Source organism: Melanerpes formicivorus, unplaced genomic scaffold (genome assembly GCF_026170545.1).
Source record: "Melanerpes formicivorus ecotype bairdi unplaced genomic scaffold, bMelFor1.0.p_v2 SCAF_5, whole genome shotgun sequence".
NCBI lineage: Eukaryota > Metazoa > Chordata > Aves > Piciformes > Picidae > Melanerpes > Melanerpes formicivorus.
In genome coordinates, this window is record NW_027142357.1 from 12,907,680 (window position 1) to 12,920,787 (window position 13,108).

Sequence of the window (13,108 nt, forward strand, 5' to 3'; positions counted from 1 at the left end):
AAGCACCTTTATTAGGTTTAGACCATAACTTCTCTGTTGCAACCGGAAAGCAGTTTACTCACAGTACATAATTTGAAAGGCTTTGAGAACTGCAAAATCACATTGCTAGTGGAACAGACTTAGTTACCGGCACGGCCTTCTCCATTAGATACTTGCCACTAAGTAAAGGTCTGTTGAGTGTATAAAGAGATGGTAGATCTTCTATCTCTGCTATCCTCTGGTATACGGCTCTGGATAGATGATCCCCATGATATAAACTCCCCAAGATGATGCTAGAGAAGTAAATTGGCTCCACAAAGAGGCTAAGTAAGGATCCTTGAATACCCAATACGTTCCACCTAAGAGGGAGGGAAAAACAAAACAAAAGAAACACAAAAAACACTTTCTTTTTAATGGAACAAGTAACATCTGCCAGATATAGTAGCAACCAATCACAATGGAGCAAACTTTCAAATCTTCCCCTTAACCAGCACATGACTATGTTAGCATAGCTGTGACACCTGCCAGAATTTTAGCAATCAGTAAGATACTCTATAGCAACTGGTCTACTGTCAGCATCCACTTCAGCAGCAGACTCCATCATTTAGCTTCCTCACTAACATGGCTGCTGATGCATTTTCCAGCACCCTAATGCCAGAGACAGAGAGGATCATGCAAGTGAAGAAAGCCAAACCATGAGATCCTCAGTCAGAAACAGCAGATGATGCCTCCAAAAGACACCTAGCAGTGGGCAAAACATCCTTCCCAGAACACAAGAAGGACTGTCCTGCAAGACTTCAGCACCTCATCACCATAAAGGAAAGCTGGTCCTTGACACCCTTGCCAAACTGTCCACATCCTGCTGCCAGAAATGACATATGAAGTTGCTTGCAATATTCATGGGCAGGGAGAAAACTGAAAATATGCAGAGTGTGTGCACTCTTTGCTCACTTTAGCTGTTTCATAAGACTCCAACCATAAATCCCTGTCTGCACCACAGGGATATAGCACACAGAGCAGAAAAATACTTTGTTGTAGCTGGGTTGATTTCATCAAGCTTGGGCCCTCAATCTGTATGTAACAGCTATACAAAGTACTTTAAAAATCCTTAAAGTCTCCTGCGAGGTCTGTTCACTGTCCTTGTCCTTGAAGAGTGCTTGCAAACAGCTTGGCAGTATTAAAATAGGATATTTGAGTACAACTGCAACACCCAGACACAAGCAGCAGAAAAGTTTCTTTTGGTACTTGAATAAAACAGATGAGAACAATGGAAGCTCTTGTGCACATATAGAATGGTTGTCCTTATTTAAAGGCCCATCCTCAAGTGGGATGCAAGGCTCCCCTAGGAAGACAGCAAACCTGGACATTGCTAACAATGTTTCTTGCAGCTTATGCTGGGATGTCAGGGCTACACATCACCATCAGTTCAAACCAGAAACCATAAAAACTTCTTCACTACTGCAAAACCAGAACTACACGTGTTGGCTACAAGACTTGCAAAATGTTTCAAAGTAAGAGTGAAACAGAAATTGTAATCTGAGGAAACAGTTTCTTGGCATATCTTCACTGAGGATGAAAACAGAGGCAAAGTGCGTTATCTTACTCACCTGTCATTAAAAAGACTGGCCCTAATGAATAAGTAAAAATACTGTCCTAATGAAAAGGTATATTTTACATTGAATAAAGGCATAGTCTGTGTAACATGGAAAATGCAATCAGAGACCAAACATTAAAGAGATCAAGTGCAAATTATTGCTTCCCACGATGTCATTCTAAGGATCTTACCATGACTAGAATTTTGTAAGCACAAAGGTGTTTCAAAGGCCAAATGAATCATGATAGCATTTTCTTGTTATTTCCAGTATTATCCACATCAAGCACACAGAAGCATATGGGCTGCTACAGACATATTATGCAAGAAACATCTGGAAAGAATTCAAGACTAAGCATTGAAACTTGTGGTCTTTCAAGTTGTATCTGAAACTTGCAGACATGCAAACTAAGCTCTCTTCGGTGAGGCACATTTTACTCCTTGTAAATGGTACTTGAGTGACAGATGGACATTTCTAAAAGGCCAAAGCACTCCTCTGGGAAGCCCTAGCTTCCTAAATAGGACCTATGCCAAATGCTTTTCCTTCCTTCAGTATTTCCAGAGCTTGTGTTTTGCTGCTTCCTCCCACACTTGATGACCTTCTCTGGCACAGAAAGCTGAAGTTAGTCTCACTTAACTTCTTTTGATTAAGAGTGTGAACACCTGAACAAGATCCTGCAAGGTGAACTGCATGAACTGGTTTTACAAGAGCTACTCTATGATTGCCTACCTGCCTGCTATTCTACTGGGGTGTGCTGCATCATGTTTACCACTGTGGTACCTGAGCACTGGATTTGGAGCAGTTGGCTCACTACAGAAAACATTCATACAATGAAAGCCTCAAGCTCTTAATATTGATTATGCAGGGTTGGACAGTGTTAAGATTATAAAACTGGCTTTAAATTTCAATTGTTATAATAAAAGAACATATGCTTATTTATAGAAACATATACTTGTATCAGAAACTGGCAGTAACACAGAGACAAACATGAAACCCAGGTGAGGTTCTGCAAATTGTAAGCATCAAGAGGAAGGATTGCACAGAGACTTTCTTGTTCCTTTTTTATACTGTACTTTGTCCAACAGTAATTTCTCACTTCCATCAGCATGCACACTAAAAGCCAACTTGATAGATATAAACTGAGAAGAAGCTACCGCAACACCACACAACAGGTTTCAAAAGGCCACAGGCACTGCCCCCTGAAATAATAAAACTACCTTGTTCTCCCAGTTTACCTATAAACCAACAAATGCAGTCAATCTAGTACTAAAGTTTACTGAAACCACAAATTCTTTTGAAGTTACTGGGCCAAACTCTGTATTTCCCTACAAACAGGTACAGAGCAGAAAAAACCCAAAAATTTATTACAGTGAAACAATTAAGCAAAGGATTTTGTTTCCTTCAAATTTAAAATAGTATCAGAAGAGTTAAGTAACTGAAGTGACTAAAATCAAGCTCACAAACTCAAACGTTCCAAGACTTAGATGTAGTTTATAAAACCTTTCCACAGTGCAGTAGAGTGGACACAGACCCTGGCTGCAACATAGTACTCATTTAGGAGCATTCGATGGCACAAGAAAGTGACAATGGAAGGCATCTCTCCTGCATCAGCCACGGGCAAAAAAAGCAGAGCTCCCATGTAAAATGGCCTGATCTTCGGTTCAGTCTTACCAGGCAGGTCAGACCCATGCAGTACTTTTCCTCACCATTAAAGCACAAATGTGGCACCATATTCATAGCAGAGAAAAGCATTATACTCATTAAAGAATGAGTACAAGCAGAACACAGGAGTGCTACATCACATCAATAACAACACTGAAATGCCTAAAGTAAGGTACACAGGTGAGAGATTTGCCAAAGGGGAAGAGCATCTCAGTAAGCAGGGAGACTCCCTCCAACATAAAACTTCTCTCTGGAAAAAACTGAGATGTTGGTCTTAGCTGAGCATAAACCCAACACCTCTTATGACAGTGCTTTACATATTCTGACTGTTCTGGTTTTCAGGTGCTACAAAGAATTTTCTTTCACAACATTTAAAAAACTTCCAAGTACATCTGACATTTAAGATATGGGCTTTTAAATTGATATAAAGCATGAGCCACAAGATTTAGGTCCAGACTGACAGCATTCACATACAGGGTCTAGATCTCATTACAGTTAATGGTGATTTACTCGGCAGCAGAGTATAATCACAGTTGTTGAGTGAACTCCAGCCCTGAGTTGGCCATCTGATGCCAGGGAAGCTGGAGTACCTGGTGCAGATGGATACCAGTGGCCCAACATCAGCTGCAGCATGCAATACTCTTTCAGCTAGCTCTGCAGTTCTGCAAGGTGATACACAGCACAAAGGGAAGGCATCAGAAAGTTCAATCCCAACTCTCTCAGCCTGTCTTTGTAGGAGAGGTGCTCCAGCCCTCTGAACATCTTCATGGCCCTCCTCTGGACCCATTCCAGCAAGTCCATACCCTTCCTGTGTTGAGGCAGACTCTCCTCTCTTGAACTGCTGGCCTTGCTTCTTTTGATGCAGCCCAAGATGCCATTGACTTTTTGGGCTGCGAGTGCATACTGCTGGTTCACATGCAGCTTCTCATCCACCAGTATCCCCGAGTCCTTTTCCACAGTGCTCCTCTCAATCTCACCAACCCAGCCTGTATTGTACCAGGACCAGTATCACTAGGATGCAAACCTGCACTACGTAACCCACAGTAAGTGCAAGTTCATGACCTTTGACAGTAGCACTCCTCACAAACATCTTTTTACTTATTCTGAGGTCAGACCTGCAATTACAAACAAGGGAATCTATTTTCCCTTGTAGCTCTATCTAGGCAGGCAACCACATAGCTCCAATGTATCTTGGCTCTACACAATTCCAACAGCCTCTCTACCAATGAAATGGTGTGGGGGAAAAAAAAAAGTTGCTCTTCAGAGTAAGGCATTAGCCACAATTGGAATGTTTCGTGAGAAGCTAAGTAGTTATTTGAAGCCAAAACCTTAGGATGCATGCTGGTGGGAAAACATATCAAAAAGAGGATGACAAAAATAGACATAATTAAGTACCATGAAAGGTTAGGATACATTTAAAACAAATGCACGTGTATTAATATCTCAAAACAGTTACACTGGTCACAGAAACCACCCTAACACCATCCTGGGGGGCCACCAGGCACGAACACACCAGGATAATCTTTGTCCTAATGCTTCTGACCCCAGTGGTATCATACTCATGGCCCTGCAATTTTTTGTGGAAGTTCCTACCAAGCTCAGGTGGGTGCTAAACAGCACACAACAACAAAGTGCTCAGAGGCTTGAAATAATAGCTTGGATTATATACATAACCAACACAGTTGAGGCTGTTCAAATACAAATTTTCCTGCTTGTTGCAATCCATGCAACTCAAATTTATCCACACTTTTTCCAGGCTGGGACTGTGAACCTTTGCAAAACCTCAGTGGAAATTGTCAGGGTTCAGGCATACTGGAGAACTGGCTGCTAGACACCTCGGAGCAATGCATTCTTTTAAATGTAAGTGGGCAGTACACGATCATAAGTGTCAGGGAAATGTGGGGAGAAAAAAGAGGGAAAAGAAGAAAAATAAGTGTGAAATTTGGGCCTCCTTACCCGTCATACAGCCTTTGTTCTGTGTCAAGGGGTTCTATTTGCTTCCTTCACTGGCACAAATAAAATTATTCCCATTAGCCCCAAGAAGAGGTGACAGCTAGCTACGCAAGCGAGAGATGGATTCTGTTCTGCATCATACAAAATCAACAAAAATAGTCATATGTGTTCTAGCTCAGCAACTGTCTTCATTTTTTTAATTTGCACTAGCAGCAATGATGATGTGATAGAAGTCAAATGAATGTGGCACGGTTACCATGTCAGGTGGTTGAAAGAAGACCTGGAATGAAGCTGGAGAATTTATTTGATGACGTTTATTGAAAATATCAAAGAAACTGAAATGTCATTTTTGCAGAATTACCTTTCAACAAACCACTGTCCTAGTTTCCAAAAGGCCCCATCTATTTATGTTAGGGGGATTTAAACTTCCACTTGAGACAGGACTGGAAGGACAAAGAAATTACATGACCTTCCTCCTGTATTTCTGACTTGACATGTGCAATTCACAAGAACAAATTTTTAATCAGGCTGTGACTTGACAAAACAGCAGAGTTATGACAATGTAAAAAATGATTACAATATCATTAGCTGCAAAATTTGGGATCTGTCATCTTTTCTGTAAGAACACAGAGGCTACAAACAGACTCATTTCAAAAAATTATGTTGCAACTCTCCCATGCCTCTGAATACTTGCTAAAGGATACTGCTCCTAAATTATTGGGGCGGGGTAATCATTTGTGCATTTATGATTTTGGAAAAGACTCTGTCAACTAGGACAATGAAAATGGAATTGGATAAAGTATAAATAAAAGCACCAGTACTGAAAGCAAACTATTTAATTACAGTACAAATATTTAAACTAGAGTAACAATCAAAAGTACCTAGCCATTACAGGTTTTTTTAATGGGAACATTTTTTCCCCTGTACTAAGTAATACAAATCTAAATCTGCCTGTGGAAAATGTATGTATCCTTGATATCACAGAGTCATAGACTGCTTTGTGTTAGAAGGAACCTTGAAAACATCATCTAGTCCAACTTCCCTGCCATGGGCAGAGATATCTTCCACTAGACAAGGTTGTTCAAAGCCCCATCCAACCTCCTGTTGAACATTTCCAATGATGGGATAAGGATGTGTGCCGCCTGAGGATGTTACCCAAGTATAACTAATGCAATACATTTATTACACTGTTTTGCTAATGCTATATAGCTTTAGGGAAATAATAATAAAATAAAAAAATAATAATCCCTCTACTATTTCTCAGTGATAAAAATACAAAACAAAGCTGTCATGACTTGGAATGATAGACAATGATTTCACCTTGCCTCTGAAGCCAGCAGAAGGTCTGACACCAATTGCAGGTGAAGAATCAGAGCTTTGTCACTGGAGTTGCAGCCACCCGCATGCTACATCTAAGCAATGAAATAAGCCAGTCAATAACCTGCACGTTCACTGCAGGTATCATGCAACCCTCCTTTCCTTGTTCAGCAATAAGAAGCAATAGCAAATAAACCAACCACTTGCTATCTCACCTCGCTATCTTGTCACTGCAGGACATGGTAAGTAGCCTTTCTCCTTGCAGTACACCATCCCACGTCTGAATAGTTGTAGTGGAGCGCACGGGGATGGTCCCTTCCCCAGATTCTATTTTTGTCCGTAGCTGTCCTCTGGCTTTGCGGTTCGGATGCCTGTCACCTTGATCTAAATGACAAAAATCACTTAGAACCGGCTGAGAAACATTCTCAAAGTGTCTTACAGACAGCATTACAATAAGAGGAGTTGATTAAAGGCATTTGCCTGCGTAACAATTTCTATTGCTCCTTGCAAGTCAGCTACAGCATCAGACATCCCTCACAAATGCTGGCTTCTGAAACACACTTGCAATTAAACCAAGCCTTCCACAGAGGAGCAGTACACAGCAGGTAGCTCTTCAATTCTGTTCTGTGCGTCACAGCGTTAGGATGAAGTTAATGGACAGATCAGGAAAGGGGCAGGCAGACAACTACCGTTAAGAGATGGAAACAGTGAAACAGTTTGGTTAGTTCTGTACAAATACTTGCTGACTCACTGGCTTATCTTGGCTAGCATTCAGCCTCTTCAAGACCACATGGTGGATCAGTTTATACTTAACTTCTACCACAGAGGAAGAACAGCTCAGATTTTTTGTGAAGAGATCTTTGTCTAACACACATCTACACTAAAAGGAAAGAAGACACCTAATTTTTAACTGTGCCACTTGTACATGCTCAAAGAATGCTTCAAACTCCCTTGCTTGAGTTACAACCTGCTGCCATACCCTCTTGCGCGGCTTCATGGGGTGAGAAAATCCTAGCATCGCCGCAAGGAGAAGTGCTGATATAGAGATGGAACTGCACGTTCTCCTTCAGCTTAAACCCGCCTCGTTCCGATTTGATAAAAATGGATTTTTGCTGATCTTCTTTATTGCTGAAACAGAAAATAAAGTTAGGGTCAAAACTGACATTAACCTGTAAATAACCATAAGCTGGGCACTCTTAATAGGCATAAAAAACAAACACAGGATGTCTGGAACTTTTATAGCATAAACCTAACAGTTATTACAATTAACAAAACCGAAAGACCATTGAGACAAGGCCATTGACATAAGTCAAGAGCTTTTAGACACTTAGCAGCAAACATCATCACCCTTTAGCATGCTGATTTACATGCTTACAGTTTACAGAATTATTGCAAATTAATCTTTCTGTCCTCCCCTCTCAAGACTGTGACACACACCTGAATACATCTTTTATTAAAGTCAGCCTGAGTTCTGAAGTAAACATCCTAACGTAACAGGGCAAGGATTTCACATCAAAACAATTAAGACTGCTGTTTTAGACAGACACCTTTTCAGCTCCATGTGATCAGCTCATCTTCCTTTTCCTTCTAGCTTACCTTAGATAAAGCTCAAGTTGTGTATACAGAAATTTAAGCAGGCACCGACGAGATATAATTTCTGCATGGCAATCATTTAATGCAAGACCACGGTCACTCATGTATTCACCATTGATGCATTTTGTTCCTGTAGAAACACTTATTACCAGGGCATCTTTCACATCTGTACCTGCAAAACAGAAATTCCAGGAAGAAGATGCAATTAAAATCACAAATAGTCTAGCAAGTAGCTTTACAGAACACAAAAAAGGCTCCTTTACATTTGTTTCTTTTCTTTTTTCTTTTTAAGTTTTTTCTTCTGATTATTTAAAGCAAAAGCTTCAGTCAGCTACACCCTGTTTGTCCCGGCATGGTCTATGGTTCTTGTCAGTTCTTCATGCTAGAGTTCAGACAAGCCAGAAATTGAAAACCTTCAGGGAAAAAGTGCTGCTTCAGGAAGACTTATAAAAGCCTGAGTTTGAAAGACAGTGCTTTCATCTTTAGCCCCAGGCAGCCAGCATGTGCCTTCCGGACACCTATGCAGACATTCACAGCAGCTTTAAATATTTGAAAGGCACTGATTTATTAAAGCAGCAACACGTTATGGAAGAGTATTAAGCCAACAACAGGAAAGATAGGACTAAGAAATTAAGAAGTTTAAATGCTTAAATCACTGTAAAGCTTATCATCAGTATTATGGTTCTGGAAGTGTGTTTCTTCATATTAAATCATTCCATCCCATAGAATTTGGAATGTTTTGGGGGTTTTCTATACAAAGAACTGTCTTTATCACAAAAAAACCCCAAACCTCCAAAGGTCAGCTGCATGAAGAATTCACAAAGACAGGTTAAAATGTTACATCCCTCTAGCAAAGACCCATCAAAAAAATCCCCACCAAGCCACAGTAATTCCTCTGAAGTTCTCAAGGCCTCACAAGCAGAGGCAAACAGCAGCCAAGCCCCACTAAATACTTTCTGCTGTCTTCCTCCACAAAATAATTCCTGTGCTATGGAAAAGCAGGAAACCCACTTTGAATGCACTCCAAGCACCTAGTGTTGAGGATACTCCCACAGCCACCTGGCTGCATAATGGCAGTGCCCATATAAGGGCAAGATAGTTGGTAATTGGGTAGAGAGGGAATTGAAATATGGACTGTTTGAGCTCTTGCTCTTGATAAAATACAGGGCCTTAAAACATGAACCTGAGCCCAGCTGCCTCTTCATGCCCACAGGGCTGGAGAAATCCATGGAGGAGAAGCAGAAAGCCACTTCACTCTACAACACAAGGCTGCACAATGGAGTCATCTAATTTCAGGGGTTCCCCACAGGTACCCATGAAATGACATCTTTTAATTCTGTGTAAAGCTATTTCTTCAGATAAGCAACCTGTATTTACATGTTAGTTAAGTCTTAGTTCTTTGATTACATGGCTATTCTGGGAATTGTGGACACAGGACTCTAATTACAATTAAAAGTTGTTAGGTATCACAAAATACATTAAACTACAGCATGTTCCTCACAGTGCTTTGCATTTGAGGTTAAAGTGGTGTGTTAATAATCATCAATGTTTTGGCTGTCACTGAGCAGCACTTGAGGAGCATCAATGCTCTCTCTCCAAAGGCCAGTGTGCTGAGGGTAGACAAGAGACTGGGAGGGGACACAGCCATGACAGCTGAGAGATAGTGACCGAGAGATATCCCAAACCACAAGGGTTGCGCTCAGCAATAAGTGCTCAGGGGAAAGAAGAGAAGATCTTCAAGGTTACAGCTCTTGGCTACCCAGGAGTCTTCTCGACCTCCTTCTATTGTTTCCCCAAGCCCCAGGAGAAAGCAGCAAGCAAAAGGCTGGGTGGGTGTTTGACTGCTGGCCAAAGTCAGCCCATCACTAATGTCTTCTGACAGACTTTGGGCCGCATTGTCTCCTTGTCACATCCCTCTTATCACACTGCCTGTCCCTAGAGCACGCAGTTAGCATCTGCCCTAACCAGCATCCTCAGACCTCTTTGTTCTTTGGAGGAGGCTCCTACAAACACCCGCATGGGAGGAAAGGGCTGGTGCTGCTAAAATCAACAAGGGGAGGCTGTGCATTTATCACTGATCTCCATCTGATTCATACAGCTAAGTGAAGATAGCTCATGAGAGCCCCAAAATTGATATCCCCAAAATTTATATCCCATTAGGGGTTTGGATGGTTTGAAGACCAAAAGAATTTTAGCATGAGGAAAACTAAGCAGCAGTGTGGTTGTAGATCAGCTTAGGGCAGAATTTCACTGTTTTGGGTGCTCTGGCAGAGCATAGATTTCATGCCAGCAACCAGAAAACCACATTACTGCTGCTTGTACAAGCACACAAGTGGCAGCTGCCAGAACATAAGCTACTTCCTTCAGATTTTTTACTAAAATGATTGAGACACGAAGCACTAAGAATAAAATATAGCAAGAATAACTCTAACAAAGTGTAAAACCTTAGAAGCTTAGAAAGCAAACATAACTTCTTACATAATATGCCAAAACCCAAGAATGCCATCTGTGTGACTGATGTGGTGAAATTATTTTAGATTTACTTTCAAAAAGTTGCATGGTTAATTTTAAAAGGTACATGTATTTTGTAGACCATGAGTTATCTCAGATGTTTCCATCAGATAGAAGACAGGAACTCTTTGGAAATAGAAATATTTGCAGGTCTCACTTTCCTGCCATTATTTTTAGCCAAGATCTAATTGACATATTTAGTGCACCTTGAAGATTAAGCAGTAAAATTATATTTCAGTACTGGTTGAGTGAAAAAAGTTTCCTCAAATGCAAACAAGTGCCCATATTTAAGCTCTTGTATTAAAATGGTACTTTTTTTTTTCACCTGTTGTCATGACAACTCCAGCAAGGACTTTTCTTCTTGCATGTGGAGATGTGAAATTTTCCGTCAAGTCACTGAATTTGTCTACAACCAAGCGTGCAACAGAATCAGCTAAAACCTGTAGAATCAGACAGAAATGCACATTAGAAAATCAAGCCATTTTAAAATTACAGCAGCATTAGATTATAAAGATTTGCACTTTCAAATTATTTGACACAAATTAAACTAGTTTTTGTTGTTCACTTTAAAAGTGAACATCAGCAGTATGTCAAGGAGGTGGCTAGATCCAGTCCTCAGGCATTCTGAGCATTTGCAGCCCTAAGCAGAGCTCTGTGTTTCACATCTATAAAACCAGGGTCAGACAGCCCTAAGCCAAGCACCAATGCTCATGATCATTATTAACATTTGAGGCTTAGGAGAACAACTGGATAGACAAATAAGTCTACATTTTCATGCGCAAACCTCAAAACACATCATTTCATATCCTCCACACTGGACCTGACAAAAAGATTGAAGTATAAAACACAAGCTCCTCAAAACAACATCACTATCTAGCCTTTACACAAAAAAAGAACAAATCTGTTTTCAACATTGCTTAAACACTTTCTTTTTTGCTGTTTTTACAAGACATATACAAATGTAGGAGAAGAAAATGTCAATTTATAACCCCAAATAAACTATCTCAAAATTAGGATTTATCTCTGCCTTCAGAAAAACCTGATCAATGACAGTCTCAGCCTTGTTGTCTTGCCAGTGGGGTTAGCAAGCAATACAGTCATGATGTAAATGGAGATAACTCCTAATATTAAGCAAAACTTCAAAATACCAGCCCTGCTCTTACTGGACAATGGTTCCATTCAACACTGCAGCTAATCTTACCTGCCATTTATATGGCAGCTGAAACTGTAACAGCTGGAAGAGATGAATCACAGAATTTCAGGGGCTGGAAGGGACCTTGAAAGATATCTACTCCAACCCCCCTGCCAGAGCCAGAACACCTAGACCAGATTACACAGGAGTGCATCCAGGTGAGTTTTGAATATCTCCAGAGAGGGAGACTCCATAACCTCCGTGGGCAGCCTGTTCCAGTACTCTGTCACCTTCACAGTGAAAAAAATGTTCCTCATATTTATGTGAAACTTCCTATGCCTCATCTTCCACTCAATGCCCCTTATCCTGTCATTGGGCACCACCAAGAAGAGCCTGGCTCCATCTTCTCAGGACTCACCCTTTACATATTTATAAACATTGATAAGGTCACCTCTCAGTCTCCTCTTCTCCAAGCTAAAGAGCCCTCAGCTGCCTCAGTCTCTCTTCATACAGAAGATGTTCCACTCCCTTAAGCATCCTCATGGCTCTGTGCTGGACTCTTTCAAGTAGCTCACTGTCTTTCTTGAACTGCGGGGCCTAGAACTGGACCAAATATTCTAGATGCAGCCTCACCAGTGCAGAGTAGAGGGTGAGGAGAACATCCCAGATAAGTCAAGATAAAATCTCCACATGAAAAGAAACTGCAAATCACGGCAACCCATGCAACAGCATGGCTAGTACAGCTGGTTGTTCCCAAGGGAGTGTCTCAGAAAGGCAAGATAAAAGCTAGATGCCATGATGAGCAGTCAGCAGGCTGGCAGGAGAGACAGGGCAGACAGACCCCACCCATCTTCCACCAGCACTTGCAGCAAGAGAAGAGCAGACAGGGAGCAAGCTCAGCCCCTATCTCAGAGCATCAGGTGTAAAGAACTTGATCCAGTTGTCCGTATGTTGATGTCCAGCAGTATTTGAGATATTCTGGGGTAACCACTTGGCCAACAGGTTAACCCACCAGAAGGACACAGGTCCTGTTTCATACCTGCCAGCACCATGCAGATCATCTCAGATATCCAAGAGCATCCAAAATTATGCTAAACACATAAGTAAGCAACTACACCAAGCCCAAAAGCACACTTGTGGCTGAGAGTCATCTTCTTACACACTGGCTTTGGGCTGTTAACGAAACATCACCATGCTTATCCTTTCAGAAGACCCAGGGCAAATCAACAAGACTGACAGGCAGCAGCTTCAGGACACCCACTTGAAATAGTACAAACTCTTGAACAAAATGAGTTCTAAAACCAGACTATGAGAGTAAGAAGAAAAAGAAAGAGGGTTTGACGACTCCCAGCCTAATTCACCATTTTCT

General features: G+C 41.2%; 1 protein-coding gene across 6 annotated transcripts in view; it reads right to left on the bottom strand.

Moving 5' to 3' along the window:
• ADARB1 (adenosine deaminase RNA specific B1) overlaps window positions 1-13,108 on the bottom strand; it is a 74,620-nt gene that overhangs the window by 14,060 nt on the left and 47,452 nt on the right. For 4 of the 6 annotated variants that reach the window (XM_068138214.1, XM_068138215.1, XM_068138212.1 and 1 more), the window contains 5 exons: window positions 10,933-11,047; window positions 8,100-8,268; window positions 7,471-7,631; window positions 6,719-6,887; window positions 157-338 (listed from right to left, as the gene is read on the bottom strand). In XM_068138214.1, coding sequence (XP_067994315.1) covers window positions 157-338; window positions 6,719-6,887; window positions 7,471-7,631; window positions 8,100-8,268; window positions 10,933-11,047 — 796 coding nt within the window. Of the gene's footprint in view, window positions 1-156; window positions 339-6,343; window positions 6,599-6,718; window positions 6,888-7,470; window positions 7,632-8,099; window positions 8,269-10,932; window positions 11,048-13,108 lie in introns of those variants that run through there. The other 2 variants (XM_068138211.1, XM_068138216.1) reach the window with 2 other exon arrangements.